Genomic DNA, 16,928 nt, shown 5'->3' on the forward strand with positions numbered 1-16,928 from the left:
CCTGCTATTACAGAATTCTTAAATTCTAGTTGCTTTTCAGGCATTATTGGCTAATATATGTCCATGCAATGCAGAAGTGACTGCCTGATGTTTGCAAGATTAGAGATGTGGAATGGCAGTTTTTTTGCACACACTATAGAATAAAATTAATTTAATATTATGCCCAAGTGTCAAGAAACTGGAAATTGAGAAAATTATAAGCTAAACTAATAAAGAATCCCGACTGAGGAATACAAGTACTCAAGTGCTTGAATAGGAATGGACTTAGGTAGGAAGGCTCTTAAATACATGCTTAAGTTAAGCACTAGATACACAGGAGGCCTGATTCAATCCTACTGAAGTAAATGGAAAAACTCCCATGGACAGCAATGGGCTTTGGGACAATGAGGAAAAGCAAAATGTAGTAACTAAATGGGATTTTAAAAACAATGCTGAAAATTATGAAAACAGATGACAAGACAAAAGCGGTAGAAATCTTATGTTAATATTTTAATCTGTACATATACCATTTCCCCCCAAACTATTACATTTTATTTAAATTAACATTTTCTTGCAAAATATTCATTTAATTTCTTTTCAAACATTTTTATAAAGGCAAAAATAAAACAAATTTATTTTGGCAAATGTTACAACTTGACACTGGCAGTATTGAGTTAGTTAAAAATAGATTGCATTTTCTAAATATATATCTTAAGAATAGCTTTTGAGTTTCAGAAAAATACAATATGAATTTTTATTTTAAGAATTTTAAACAAATATTAAGCTCAATTCATTTGCTTTTTAAACCATTATTTGAATACAGTAAAGAAGCGGAAGTTAAAACTCGCAAAACACTGCAAAGTATTTGTTAATCATTCCTCTCTTAGCACTGGATTCAACTAAGATTGTGCGTTTTTTCATGCCTCACACTGAAAGAGTACATATAATTTTTTCAAATACAGAAGCAACATCAATTTAAATTCATTTTCTTCATATGTAACTGGCCAACTCTTTATCCTATACCCAAGCAAAACATCAGACTTGGGAAGTTTTGGCAAAATTAAGCACCAGTTAAATTTACATACAAAATTAGCAAGTGCCACTTTACATTATTTCTGTTGTTTCCAGGATAATGCAATAGATCACATATTGCTTTTAATTAAAACAATTACAGAGAAAAAACTCTATATATCCTAATAAAATCTCACATTCTCTTAATATTTTATTGCTTACATCACATATTTTAATTACAATTTCTTTTACTTCCCAGTCATTTTAATTTAACAATTTTTTTAGCTTCTTGTTACTGATGGGGACAGTGCTATTGTCAATGCTAACACACTGGATACTGTATTTGAAAAATAATTACATGGAATTTAAAAATGTACAGAAGTTAGTAGCTGAGTGCCATAATTTCATTCTTTATGTGCAAACATGATGGTTACTAATATTTAGAATTACAAGCTAAGAGTCCTTTGCTATTTCTTATTTAAAGGGCATACAAGAGTGATCAATTTTTAAAAAATCTCAGTAAGTTTCTCTCTTGATTTAGATTTATCCAAATGCCACGATGAGCTTCTAAGATTATTTAATTCACATTTTGTCAAGAGGCTATACAATGCATTTGAACTTGAGGGTGAAGCAATATTTTGTAAAGTCTGTGTAAGCAGCTTTTTAAAATGAACTCAGCCCTTGCTTAAAAAAATCTAATATATTGTTTCTAAAAATACTTCAGTAATTTACAGAGTATATTAAAAGTGCCATGTATTCATATAAAAAGTGTGAACTAAAACAATACCAAATTAAAATTATTTATAATTTGTTTTTCATAGAAAATCCCTCTATTATTGTCTGAATTTTGAAAAAATTGTGATCAGCTGATGAGTATCTTCTGTGTAGCTGGTGCAATGAAGACATGCTTTCTTCCATGTTCTGGTGTCACACAGTTGTTGGTTTGATTCTTATGTCAATGCTCAGTTACTGCTTTGGCTGGTATGAATTAAAACAAAATGCAGTTAAATATGGTAGTGTATGCTGATGCCGACCAATATACATTTAAAAAAAAGTTGTCTACTGCAGCTCTCAGTAAGATAGGGTGCATAATTTATAGATAATTAAAACAGTACAAACAATTGCTTGATGCCCTGAAATTCTTGGAAAATATCCACTGATCTAGAAGAATCATTGGGTCCCTAATGTAATGGCTAAAATGACTAGATTCTTTCCTTAACTGTGTCCCTTAAAGAGAATATAAACTTTGGGTGTGAGTTTTTGTAGTAGTTTCCTAGTACAAGTTCACTGTTGGTATCTCGGGACAATGCTTTTATTTTTGCAAAAGTTCAATGCCAGATATGGATACTCATGGAAAAGCCCCTCACTCCATGTATAGTCCGGACTGATTTTAAATGGGATTACTAGAAGAATTAGGTGCCACTCTGTCTGACCAAGGATGGTGGAATCAGCCTTCCAAAGAAGAAAGGGGACTAGGCAGACATTAGTCCTCTTCCAACAGATTTTCGTGCTGTTTTCAGTGATATCAGAATAAATTTACAGCGGTCAATTGATCATTTGTGATATAGTCACCTTTTATGACCTTAAGGTCCAATATGGAAGCCACTCTGAATGGCAGTCCTAACCTAAATGGATGCATGCACATTACTGGGCCTTTCTAGAGCATTTCTAAGTATGGAGATTTCTTAACTCTAAGAAGTGTTGATCCTAAAAGTACTCCAAAAACAAAGCCATGGTAGCCAGAGACTAATTCTTTTTCAGATGCTTCAAGGGGGTAGCCGAGTTAGTCTTTACAGGATGTTCAGTCACACTTACTACTAAACTGATTTCATCTGATTTCATACAATCATATGAGAGAAAACTAACCCATCTGGAAACACAACGACAAGAAGGAATTAATAGTAAATTCTGGAGGCACAGCGGGTGTGAAATCGGGACATGGTAATGATAAATTTAACTATTAGTAAGTACCTATTTCCCATTTTCAATACAAAGAATAATACAAATACCATTGAAATGAGCAGAAAATGTTCTTTTTTAATGGTGGTGAAATAAAAGTTTTTTTAAAAAATGGAGCCCACTACACTAACAGCTAAAAACTAACCTAAATGAGGGGCAAACATCTTTCCATTAGTATAACAACATAACCGAAAAACATTGAATGCATGGGACCAAACTACTGTAATTATACAGGGTCAGACTGTCTCAAACTAATCTCTATTTGTAAGTGCTGCAAAAATGCACCTGTGTTTGTCCCCACAACGTTTCATGCAGACCCAAGACTGCCTGTGTAAAATATTTCCATTTTGGCAGATACGGTGTCCAAGAGAGGCATATGCCACTTTGCAGGCGAAAACACATGCACATTTTCAATACTGGCAATTGTTGCTGAATATGTGCCCCCAACTTTGCCAATAGCATTGATATTTCGGAGGAGAGGGAGTTGCCTCATTAAGAAGATCAAAATAACCTTTACTTATTTTTAATGTTTGGCAATTATCTTAAAGGCTCCTTCTAACAAATGTGTTAGTTCATAAGTAGCAATATTTACTGTCTGAGCGCAGAATCTTCTTATCACTGAAAATTGCACACATGCATTAATTTGATATATTTTACATGACTGTAGTAAAAAGTGTTAGTTTTTGTCCCAGTTAAACCAAAGATGTAATGAGAATTAGACATGCCAAGAGCAGTTAGTTCTTACTTTTAAGGTGTTTAGACAAATGTGTAGTGAAATCCATTGCTTAAGGGGGAGTTAGGTGGCTGTGGTACAGAAGGTGAGGGTGCTTTAGATGGGTAGGTCAACTGGTGAGCTAGAAGGGATCACACACAGGAATTAGGCAGCATAATTACACATACATATTACAACAGAGCCACCGTAACTGTCTAACAACTAAACAAACAGGAAACACTGCATCAGATTAGTAATGCAATGGGGTGTTAAAATTATTTTAGTCACATGGAAAACCCTATTTAAATTACATCTCCGTCTGCTGTTTCTGTATTGTTCAGTCACATTAAAAGCAGAAATGGTTTATTTCCACAACACAAACAAAATAAGGAAAACCCATATTAATGCGAAGCTCATTGGAACAATATGGCAAAGAACACTGATTTTCACCCATCAAACTCCGTACACAAAATCTGAAATCCCAGGATAGCACTGATACTCGACCTGTTAGTCCAGTTTCATGATCTGATTGAAGTTACACTGACATAAATGGGCAGAAAGCAAGAAGAGGTACAGCAAATAGGTGAAAAAAAAACCTCCCACCACTTTACAGCAAAATTAATGTAGTGTAAATGATATAAGAAATCAAAAGCCTTTTTAAGGCCTCAGTTTGGGGCATCCTCTGAGTATAATGTATGTTCATTACGAAAATGTAAGTTTTTTTATATACAATGCAAAGAAAGAGTGTTACTCTGGAGAAAAAGAAATCCCAATTTCTTGGCATAATATTAAAGACTTGGCTGGTTTCTATGCTGTATCTCCGCTTTTACAATTTTGGAGGGAAAAGGTGCAGTCAGTTCAAGCAGCTATTTGAGAAGTGGCTTTCTGATGATACTTGATCTCAGAGATTTCATGCCATCATTTATCTGTAGGAAAGAGATTCAATTTCAGGAGTGGAGAAACCTTGTAGCTGAAGCTTGCGGCTTGTTTGGGTAACATCACCTCATATTTTATATTACTGTATTATTTTATGGCATCCTAGATTATGTTTGGTCCATCAAAAAAAAGGATAATTTGGAAAAAATTCAGAAACAAACTTTACAGTAAAATTATAAAAGGCAGTATTAGGGATGCTAGCAACTAGTTGACTAGCCAATAAGCAAATGTTTATCCGATAGTCAAACAGCCACTCGACTAGTCGCTTCCCCTCTCTTGTTGCCTCTATCCGAGAGAGGCAGCAAGGGGGAAAGGAGCAGGAGCTGGTGGAGGGGGAAACCGTCTTTCAGTGGTTCCCCCCAGCACCGTCTCTGCAGGGGCAGGAGAAGCAGAGGCACAGCAGGGAATCTGGGGCTCTTGTACATTTCAAAAGCAGAAGGGCCACAGGGAGCCTGGGGTGTGCAGGGACTCAAGCAGTCTCCGCTCGCCTGTGCTCTCTACAAAATCCCCCCCCTTGCTGCTTGCTGCCTGAGCAGCCCCTGTTCGCGGTGGAGAGGACTGTCCTCCACGGACAGGAGCTGCTGGATTCAGTGCGAGCTGGGACCGAGTAATCCCGCTTGTGCTGATTCCTGCACCTTTGCATTTTAAATGTAGTAAGAGTCACTGGGCTTTTGCTACATTTAAAATGCAGAGCAGCAGTGCGAGTGGCTCTGGAGCCAGTTCCTTGAGCTACCTCTGCTGCGACTCTGCCCAGCAGTGCTTATCGACTAACTGTATAGTCGATACAAGTTGTATTGACTATACGATTAGCCAGATAATCTCATTTTAACATCCTTGGGCAGTATTTATACTAAATAGAGGCCAGGATTCTCAGCCTTCAGCACACAGGCCATCAGGGTAATTTGCTGGTGGCAATTGCCCCCCCCGCAGCTCCCATGTTTCTGGCCAATCGGAGCTGCAGAAAGTGGCAACCAACATGTCCCTGTGGCCCACGCTGCTTCTTGCAGCTACCATTGGCTGGAAATGGTGAACTGCGGCCACTGGGAGCTATGGGGGGGGCTGTGCCTTCGGACCTTCAATGTAAACAAAATGTCGTGTCCTGCCAGGAGATTACCCCACCTGCCGAACGTTGCCAATCCGGATCTAGCCGTTATGGGTAGATTTTCAAAAGTGCTCAAAATGAAGCAGGATTAAGCCAGCACTGAGGCTATGTCTAGACTACAGGCTTCTTTTGGAAGAAGCTTTTCTGGAAGAGATCTTCTGGAAAAACTTCCGAAAGAGAGCGTCTACACTGCCAAAGCACATCGAAAAAGCCATCTGCTTTTTCAAAAGATAGCAGCCACACTGAATGGATGCTCTCTTGCATTTAAACCGTGATTACTATGGACGGAGTGGCCACCAGGGCACCTGTGCTTTTTCCTCTTTCCTGTTCACACACGCCTTTTTGCAAAAGAGCTCTTTCAGAAAAAGGCTTCTTTCTTGTAGAATAAGGATTACCAATGTCAGAAAAATCCCTCTGTTCTTTTGATTTTCTTTCAAAAGAGCACAATTGCAGTGTTGACATAACTCAAGGGTTTAAAAAAAAAAAAGGCCGTTTTTCCTAAAAGACTCTTTAGTGTAGACATACTCTGAGTGTCTTGGAAAACCCCAGCCTTAAATTCAAAGCTAGAAAATGAACAAACATGAACAGATACCCAACTGTGCAAAGAAGTAATAAAAATCCGATGGTGTTCTTTTTTTAGCTGAGCTTGTCTAATCAGACATCAATTCCTGAAGGCTCAAACACCTTAATTATTTTAATTCTGAAACATAGGTTGTCACTATTTTCACTAACTCTTACTATTTTTTTTAAATCGTTAACATTAGTTTAGGATAAATGGTTACTGGAAGGTGAAACCAGAGCATTCTCAGTTGTCAAAGAGGAACATTTTGGTCTCCATCATGTGGATGCAGGAGATCAACTTGTGTGGCTCTCCTTATACTAACAATATTGGGCCCTTACGTAGTAAAAGAAAGAGAACTGATAGTGGAAATAAGCTTTTCAGGCAGTAATTGGGATATTCTAGGGAATATATACAATTAACGTTTGTGGGAATTTTATTTTCCTGAATTTATTTTTCATGGTAATGTTAGAATACAGATGATCACAGTTTGATATAAAAGTTAAACTGCGATAATAAAAATGTAACAACTATTTTTGTGGGCTAGATATTTGATCTCCAGACAGGCCTGCTGATGTGAGGGGAGAAGGGGAGGCAACTGCCCTGGGATCTGGAGATTCAATAGGGCATGGGGCTTATGGCCCCACTACAACAGTAGCAGAGGCAGGCCATGCCCCCGGCACTTTAAATTGCTGCCACAGTACAGAGTGGTGTGCTAGGAGCTTCTCTAGGAGGTGCTGAAGGGCTGGCAGAGGAGGCCAGCTCCAGCCCCTCTCCTTCTGCCTCAGGCCCTGTCCCTGTCGGACATCCTGTCTCCAGAGATCTTATGATCTAGTGCAGTGATTCTTAAACTTTTTAAGACCGAGGAATATCAAACAATATTTTTTTTTATGAGGAACACCAAGGATTTTTTTGTTGAGCAAAGAACAAACAAACAAACAAAAAAGGTTGGGGGGGGGGGAAGTTATTGAGAAAAAACAAGGTGTTTGTGTGCCTGCCGCTTTAAGGGCGGCCATTTTGAACTCTGTTGTTCTCCACGGCACATCTCCGATTGCTCCACAACACAGTTTAAGAAACACTGATCTAGTGCATTTACAATGTCTCCGTCCTTCCACATAAGCACTCCTCCTCCTCAGATGAGGGTAAGATAGAGTGAGGAAATATGTAGTGGTTCCTACAGCCTTAACCCATGTGTATTTCTTTAGATGAACATTGAAATCATCTATCTTAAATGCAGTAAATTTCTATTATTTCCAAATTTCCATTATTCCAATTCTCCAATGGAAAAGTGGACAGTGCCATTACAAATAATATTCAGATATTTTTAACAACTACTATTAACAGGTTCACTGTTTGACACAGCTTTTCTGACAATTTCCAAATAATATTTCAAATGTAATGAAAGCAAGAGTGCAGTTCTCATTTTCATAAAGGAGCCATTGTCATCACCGGTCAAAGAGGAGCCTTGCCTGATTGGTCTGCTGTGATCACTAAACTTGTGACAGGAACACACAGTGAGACAATTTGGAATATCTTCTTATAAGGTCATTGTAGTGATTACAGTTAAAATTACAGGTGATTTTCTGTTATCCTAGTCACTGAACCTCTTACATTTTTAAAAAAAAGATGTTTGTCTGGCCTGGCATTTTTCTTGTTTAGTTTCAGCTCAGTTTAATTAGATAAGTGAAGAAAACTATTCCTGTCACTTCTAAAGGTAAAGTATTGTAATTTAGACCACTCAGTAATGGCAATATCACAGTTTCCAGGGACATGGGATGAAAATCTCTAATACAGTGGACTAGATGTGTCAGTGCCAAATATAACAGCAGCTTTTAGCATTGAGCTTCATAATCACTCATATGTCCCCCACTTTTTACTCCAGATCAAATTTTCAAAGCCAGTCCTCAGGCCTCTCTGGTACCTATAGACTTTGCTATCTGCTGTTTGATTCCTAATTTTAAATAAGACAGTCAATAGAAGTGTATCATAGTGGCAACTTCTCTGTGTACAGTGCAGTTCAGCAGACAACCATCCAGGTTCTTAAAATAGGTAGGAATAAGAATATATTTGTAATTGCCATTATTTTGGAAATAACTGAGCATTACCTGCTACCTCCTTGCTCCGCTGAGAAGCTTCAGAAGCCAAAGCATATGATATGGTAATGATGCGTTCCTGTTCCTGCAGTTGTGAATCTAAATCAACTGAGTTGTATTTGTCCTGAGCAACAGCAGGCTGTAGGTTGTGCATACTAGTGGGAAAGTGAAAAACAACATTAACATTTATACACAGAAAATCCATGGTACAGCATAGAACAAAGCTTGCTTTCATATCCCAGATATTATTGACCTTTACAAAATGCTTTACAAAACAGTGATTGAGATTCATACACTATCAATCAGTGACTACAGTGTATACCACAAATGGTGCCATTATATCTTCAGAAATATCTTATGCACAGCCTCAAATATAGCTTAATGTACTTTGTTGAAAACAAGTTTGTTTACATGAAAGCATAATGAAAAATTAGTGGCTTTTCTTTGAAGTTAGTAAGGGCACTTATTAGCGATAAGAAAAAAGAGGCATAACCCAGTGGTCTACAAGTGATGACTTTTCAAACAGATTATAAACTCTTTATGCTAAATGTTTCAACTGTGCCAATAGGAGCAAGTCTGTACCAGCTCTAAGTAGTCAACAAGTTCTTTGAAAATGCGTGTCTAAAATGTGTAGCACAGTGGATAAATAACTGTCCTAACTTTAGCTCTGACATGGACTTTCTGTCCATGGGCAAATCACAACCTCTCCCTATCTCAGTTTATCATACTTACCTAAAAGGCATTTTGCCAGGATTCACTAATGCTTTTTAACAGTCAGACAAAGAAGTGAAAGTCATTATTAGGACTGTCACATGGCTGTAATTCATAAAATCACATGCATATAAATTCTTAGCCCTTTTCAGCTTTTAACATGTGAATAGTAACAGACTGCAAATCCCAGTGATGATTGAACCTGGTGATATTCTAAACACAAAGAGCTCTCAACCATGCTGGTAGTCGTTTTCACCGTTTCACACTGACTCAGTGGACATTCTAGGCTTCAGAGTGACATTCAGGTTTATTCTGTATGCTGACTATGTTGTGCTGGGACTGCATTCTGCCGGGACAGCTGTATGGATATGTGGTGAATAAGGGGAGTGTTCTATAATAAGGGATAATGTGATTTTAGAACTTGTGCGTGTGCTGCGCTGAGTATGCTGTGTGGATGGCGAATGAAGGGTACATGCTGCTGTGATAGGGTTATGTGTAAGCTAGTTGTGCTGATTTGTATCTGGGGAGGGAGGGATTATGCTGGGGGATTTGTGCAAGTGGCATTTGGGCTCCCTAATACAACCAATTAAACTGTAGCATGCAACTTAGCAGGAGAGTAGAGGTTGTGATTGGTTGAGTTACCTCTGATATTACAATGGTTTTGGCATGATGTAGATACATGTAGCTGAGGACTGCACAAGTGTAATTTGTAGAATCAAAGAGGCTGAGAATTTAGAAATTGGACCATAAAACCCAGTGATGGTTCAACCTGATGACATTCTGAACAAAAATAGCTTGTAGCTTTTATGCCATACTTGTAGCTGTTTCTATTACTTCAGACTTCCTGTACAGATATTTTCAGGCTTCAGAGTGACACACACAGTGATGTATCTGGAATTTTATAACTAATCCTTCCTCTTTATATAATACATTGTCCCTTGGTTTCATAGTCCCCACTGGCTCAAACAGTCTGTGGTATATAGTAGTTTGAGATTTTTAAAAAGGGTATTATAAAAAGAATCTGACCTAGATCTGGTAAGAATATTCTTTATCTTTTCTGCTTTCCGGTGTCTTGCTGCTAATTCTTCTGAACTGAGGGGTTCTTCAGGTTCCAGCTCAATATAGCGTTCTGGAATTGTAACCTTGTCAGGTTTTGACAACTATGGAATAAAGAAGAGAATGTAATTTCTGATAACTTGGATTTCAAAATCACAAAAGGCATAGCTATTCTCCACTAAACATATTAACCTGCATGTGAATTGCATGTTCACTCCGGCTTGAGGGTGATAAGGGTCCTTCACAGCCCTATGTGTTCCCCTGGTTCTAAATGTTCCTTTTAAACGTGAACGAATGTCTTTAAACATTTTTCCCTCTTCTTTCTCTCTCCTTTTGGGATATGACTGGTGTGGAACTGTGATTGATGGAGGAGATTGTGGGAATATTCTGGGTTAATACAGGTTCTTTCTGGCTTAAGGTTCCTGTATAAAGTTGAGAGAGGAGGCCAAACTGAGATCCTTTTGGTGCCCTCTGATACAAAGCAGATATAACCTCAAGTTTGAATACTTCTGTGTAACAGAGTCTGGAGCATTCACTCCTTTCCTTGTGAACAACACAGCTTGGGTGGTTTTTATTTATTTTGATCATTTGAAATCGTATGAATCCCAAAAATGGCCATGGGGAAATTGGGAACAGACACACACTCTGTGTGATTAAAACATATATTGTGCAAATATAATAATGCAAATTAAAACGTCTAATTAAGGAGTTGAACAACAGCTGGCAATATATCTAGCAATTTTAACTTGGATGGATTTCCTCTTGAAGAATTCAGTTCTGGATGAGACACATTCATAAGATATTGAACTAGCAAACAAGCAGCAAATTTACAAGTGCACTTTGGAAGCTGACACCGATTAAACACAATAAAGTGCTTATGAAGAACACAAATGAATAATGTAAGAGTAAAGGAAAGTTGAAAAAGTATGGCACTCTTCCTCTTTGGATCTCCATTTGAAACATATATGGAGAACTGTGTGATTCAGAATTTTGGGTAAAGACATCCCAAGCCCTTCACCTTTATGTCACTGTGTTAAAATCTAACCCAATGCAGTGGCCTATGAGACATTACCAGATTTTCCCCGAGTGGGCACCCTTACCTATTGATGTAAGTTTACATTAGAAGCAAACACAAACTACAATAACATAGTACCAAAATCATTACTCAGAACTCAAATAACTTTAGAACCAATCCCCCCCACAGAGGACTGTCTCCTGAGACTTCTGTTTTTCTATCAGACTTCCTTACTTTTTAACAAAACTTCGTTCTGAGTTCAGCAGGTTCATGCTGCTAATGCATCTTTGTAATAGCCAGATCAGTTCATCTGATCACTTTGTGACTGACTCAGAGTAAGTCTACACTGCACGGCTATTTCGGGATACCGGAAGTATCCTGAAATAGCTACCCTACGTCTTAACCAGCCGCCCATTATTTCGAAATATTTTTCGAAATAATGGGCATGGTATTTCAGCATCCCATGTAACCCATGTTTCATGAGGGTTAAGGGATGTCTTGAAGTAGTGCATTATTTCAAACTTTGGCACTGTGTATATGTGCCAAATTTCAAAATAAGCTATTTTGAGTTTAGGGTTCTGTGTAGATGCGCCCTCTGGCAGACAGGCCAGACAATGTATAGTGTAAAAAAAAAAAAAGAATAAAAATAAAATATCCATTAAGTATGAGCAGCAGGTAAGTTGGCAAGAGACACAAAACTGTGTGACTAAGCTTACATAAAGTGGGTGGGAGAGCCTGAGACTAGGAAGCAGCAGGTGACATGGAAAGGGTCTGGTGAGGTCACATGTTAAAATAACCTTTAATCCAGTTCCTCATTTTTGCTGACTTAAATTTGTGGCACTAAAACTATGCAAAGTGGCCACAGATTTGCCCTAAAGGGACAGGTGGCAACTCTCATGACATGGGGGATTCTTCAACTTGCATAACACCAAAATTGGTGGCTCTGTGCTAGCCTCTTATGATATCCCTCGCAGCACAGGGAGCACTCCAGAGGCCAGAGAATGGGGCTAGAAAACAATGCACTCCAGGAATCTTGCCAGCATAGCCTCTAACAGGCCAGAGCAGTTTTGGGATGCTCTAACTTAACAGGAGCCAGCCCCAGAAGACAGGGGAAGACAGAAAAGCGGCTTAAGAGTGCAGGACTGATTCCCTATTCTCTATTACAACTGGCATCTTTGCAGGAATCTCATCAGTAAAGCCAAGAATCTAATGGACATGAAGAATAAGCTACCCTCTCAGACTCCTAATGGATATTACATTAAAAAAAAAAAGACTTGGTATCAGATACACAGATTATGAATCCAGCACAAAACCGATCAGATAAGCATATAACGAATAAAAGGGAAAAATCATTCACAGTTCAAAAAGCTTGATCAAACAAGAAACTGTCAATAGAGATGAACCTCCAGTTCTGATGGTATTCCAGTCCTAGTATTCTAGTTCACACTAAATCCTGGTCTAGCTCCAGAGTTAGGTCGACACAAGGTAGATCACATTAACATAACTCTGTAAGAATCTACACTAAAATTGTGTTTCCACCAATATAACTTGCCCACTACTCCACCTTAATAACTCCACCTTCGTAAAGAGGTGTAAGTTAATGTCGACGTAGTCATGTAGACACAGTCTTACATTGTTTGTTGCTGATTTTCCAAGTTATTCCACAATGCCTCTCACTGTCAGTTCAATTGCTGTAAGAGCCACCTGGTGAGGACACAAGGAGCAAAGTGCAAACACACAAGGCCAATGTAATCACCGGGGTGGCTGTATGCCATGGTCAGTTAGATCAACTTAATTTTATAGTGTAGACATGCCCTAAGTTCTGTCAATTTCCATACGCGTGCATAAGAGGAGCTGTACTGTGTTGTACCTTACAGGATCGACCGGAGTAGATCTCCAATGCTGTTCAATTTAAGAAGGGGCAATGGATAGAACGAGTGATTCCAACGGCCGGGGTAAAGCCGAGCAAGTTTGTAAGAACAGGGAGCTACGAGGTATCACTTCCCTGACTCCTGAAACCCACAGGAATGGAGTGCTCCTCACTGCATGTGTACTGATATTCAAATACTGATCCAATATCAACTAAACTCGATCAGCAAAGGTTCCAGTATGAAGATAACAATGTACAATAACTTCATGATTCCTCAGGCAATGTACTGCAATTCAAGACACTGTTAATGATCTTTACTGACTTGAACTAATCTTGTACACTAAATGCCTCACTAGCAACCCCAGACAATCAGTATGCTCTTGAATGAATGCGCACAAGAAAAGAATAAAAGACAAAAACACCACATCACTCATTCATGAACGCTTTTAACAAAGCCATCACTCTATATCTGACTTATCAGTCCTCATCTTCATGGGAAATCTGCTCAATACTTTCAAAAGACAACCGCTTGTCTCCCCTCTCTGCTTTCCTCCCAGAGTGGTATTAATGAGCCATTTCACCTTGAATTGTCCCTTGATATGTGTGTTAGCTACAGGAAACCCCATGTTATGACAGCCAGACTTGCGATCCCCCCGCACTTACAACCATTTTTTTAAGTGAGGAAGGGGCCGAAACCCCCCGATTTACGTCCTCGGCCTGCATTTAGAACGGCACACAGCACCTATTGTCAATGAGGGTTCGAGTTACGATGCCTCTGACTTGTGACCCTTCCCCAGGAACCGATTGCGTCGTAAGTCGGGGGCCACCTATACTGACATTTAACAATTTGTTTTACCCTGTATTTAATTGTGACATTAAATCAGTTTTCCAGACCTGAAGAGGAGCTTCTCTCTCTCACCAACAGAAGAGCCAATAAAATGTATTTCCTCCATCATCTTGTCTTTTTCATATCCTGGGACAGACACAGCTACAAATACTTTCAGATTCTTTCCTTTCCCTTTTCATAAAACATTGTGTTATACAGTCTCTGAACCACCAGATGGCTGTATTGCATGTCAGACAAATGCTTTGAGGTAGGAAAGCAGCTGAAAAAACCCGGTACAGATATAATTGATTTATACAGGTTGAACCTCTAAACTCTGGGACTCTCTGGTCTGGCAACATCAGTGGTCCGGCAGGACCAAGGATATTGCCGGACCAAAGAGCCTGGCTGACTGTGTTCAGGAGTACAGCCACAGCCAGGGCTGGTGGTGGGGAATACAACCCTGGCCAGGACCAGGAGCAGAGCCCAGTGGCTGGGGCTGGCACCTGGGAGCAGGGTGGACAGCTGGGAGGGGAGCTTTGATATCCCATGGTCTGGCAAATTCCATGGTTCAGAACCACTCAAATCCCAAGGATGCTGGACCAGGGAAGTCTTATCAGTACTTCTCATATAGGCTATAGTAAAGACAAGATTTATCTTTCCTGACCATTATAAAGAGACATTCACTTTTCTGTTGCACTGTGTCAGTTCATATTAACCATGAGATATAGTTGGATAGTTTCGATGAGCTAGCTTGTTCTTCTATTGCCTGCCTACTTCCTACTTTAAATTAGCCATCTCTGAAATTGGTATATGCATTACAAAATTTGCTTTTTCTCTACTAAAATTTTTGTAAATGTTTTCTACAGCACAGAATGGACATTTAAATAAGGCCAAATAGTCATATGACTCAACTCAGAAAGTGAGATACTTACAGCACAGTGCCACAAGACTAGCTCTTCATTGTTTATGAAACTCTCTATTAAACTGGAACTTTTAGGTCAACTCTTGAAACACAGGAATTTCAGAGGATAAGAATTACCTAAAATTTAGAAAATACCAAAGAATTTTGGACACACTGTATGGAATCATATGCCACTAGCATTACCTCTCTGCTGATATCTAAGTCATAATCTTGAGGTTCCAGATCTGTCTCTGTCACGGGCACAGGCTGAACTTTTAACCAGTCCTTTTCATTTTTCTCTTCTCCACGTATTGCTCTCTCAAGTAACTGCAAATCAAATTCTTGTTCCCGTTTCCACTGGTAACAAATACAAAATAATTAATGGTGTGTATCTACAAACAGATCTGCTAGTAATGTTTATGATTATAGTCTCTAATATTAGGTTGCTGAAATAGTCCATGAAATTATACTCTTAACTGAAATACAACAAACAGGACTCATTCAAAAAGTTTTATTAGTCTTCTAAATAAGACTGTACTAAAAGGACTGTTTTATTCTCCTTATAAGATCAACCAAAATTTACAATCAACTGGTTATCATTATAAAAATAAAAATCTCACAATAAAAGTTGACCAAAAAAATAACTGCCTTTACAAGGCAAACTTTTAGCTGTCATAGATTTGACAGCATGCCTTAGAGGTTCAAAGGTAAAATTATGACAGAATGCCAGCTCCCTTTCCTCTGCTAGGCACATATATAACATAATACACACACATATGCCTAAAAGTCTTATGGCTGTAGTATGTTTTCATAAAAAGTCACAAATGCCTAACATGTTGGGAATGTCATAGTCACATCAGTGGAGGCTTGAAAGTTTACCTTGCAAAGCTGAAAATTAAAAATATCATACCCCCTCAGTTCACAAATCAGTATTTATATGCTGAACAAGAAAATCACTCCTCCAGTATTTGACAATGTAGAAACTGAATATGTTGCTATATGTGTCACATATATGAGTTCTTAAATCTCCCTGCACAGGAGTAAATACTGTGACTCTTGACTGGCTTTGATTTAATCTTATAGCCACTTTTATTCCACTAGGTTACATATGTTAAAAAAATCTGATTTAAACCTATTCATGCACAAGCTCTCAATAGTCACTCAAACATGTAGTTTTTATATATAGCTATTAAAGTGTTATTACAAGGCAGTTGAAACTCATGTAAAAATTAATAAATCTCTTTTTAGGATTCAGAGGGGGAAAATATGTTTTCTTACACACTTAGTGCTCTACTCATTCAACCAGGCCTGATTGCGATAATATATTTTATACATATATTATATTAATTTCATGATATTGAAATACTGATAAGAAAAACATCAAATCATTATTATGTAGCAATATGTTTATTGGCTTTGATGTTGAGACATTAAAAATGAATTTTTATATAACAAATCAATGTGCTATGCTCAATATTTAAAATATTATACTACATTAGAGAAGTTACCAATTTTTAAAAATCAGCACATTAGGTTAAAATTAGTTATACATACAATGTATGTTCAAAAGAATGTTACATACTGTGCATCAATTGAACTAATTACATATTTAATGGTTTACCATCTTGTCCACTAAATAACTGTAAGGCTGCAAACAAGCAACTGTGCTATCAAACTTGTTTTCATGTGTTGGAGCCCTTTGGATACAGGAAGAGATCTCTGTGAAAAATATGCATAGCTAAAGTTTTTATTTTAATTTCCTTCTAGCAAAAAACAAGACAGCACACAAATCTGTACATAAAATATTCATTAAAATGGTTAGAGGAGTGTTATGAAATGTTTAAATTAGAATAGTGATTATATATATATAAATAAAAGCTATACATTAAAAGTTCAGGTTTAGTTTTGCTAATTAAAACATGAAAATCGCAGAGATATCAAAATTAGAACTTTTCCTAATGTTATACATTATCTTTCAGGAAATTTGTGATTGTAAAATGAAGGCCAGAATAGATGAATGTCTCTGAGAAGTGTACCCACATTTATTTGATGAGTAAATAAGGATAACTGGGCTGTAAATTAGTTTTTCTGAAGGATTCTTAAAAAATGGGAATAAAAACTTGAGTAATATTAAGGAATTTAGAAGTGCTAGTAATTGGCACACAGTTACTAAAATGCAATTATGCCTGGTAAAATTG

At 37.8% G+C, this 16,928-nt stretch overlaps 1 protein-coding gene across 9 annotated transcripts in view; it reads right to left on the reverse strand.

The window, feature by feature from the left end:
• Positions 1 to 468: 468 nt before the first annotated feature.
• The window catches only part of PLEKHA7 (pleckstrin homology domain containing A7), a 291,921-nt gene continuing 275,461 nt past the window's right edge, over positions 469 to 16,928 (reverse strand). For 7 of the 9 annotated variants that reach the window (XM_075928057.1, XM_075928055.1, XM_075928056.1 and 4 more), the window contains 5 exons: positions 14,935 to 15,087; positions 10,089 to 10,222; positions 8,364 to 8,506; positions 3,695 to 3,803; positions 469 to 1,968 (listed from right to left, as the gene is read on the reverse strand). In XM_075928057.1, coding sequence (XP_075784172.1) covers positions 3,706 to 3,803; positions 8,364 to 8,506; positions 10,089 to 10,222; positions 14,935 to 15,087 — 528 coding nt within the window. In that variant the 3' untranslated portion in view covers positions 469 to 1,968; positions 3,695 to 3,705. The other 2 variants (XM_075928058.1, XM_075928059.1) reach the window with 2 other exon arrangements.

The sequence above is a fragment of the Pelodiscus sinensis genome, chromosome 4 (genome assembly GCF_049634645.1).
Source record: "Pelodiscus sinensis isolate JC-2024 chromosome 4, ASM4963464v1, whole genome shotgun sequence".
NCBI lineage: Eukaryota > Metazoa > Chordata > Testudines > Trionychidae > Pelodiscus > Pelodiscus sinensis.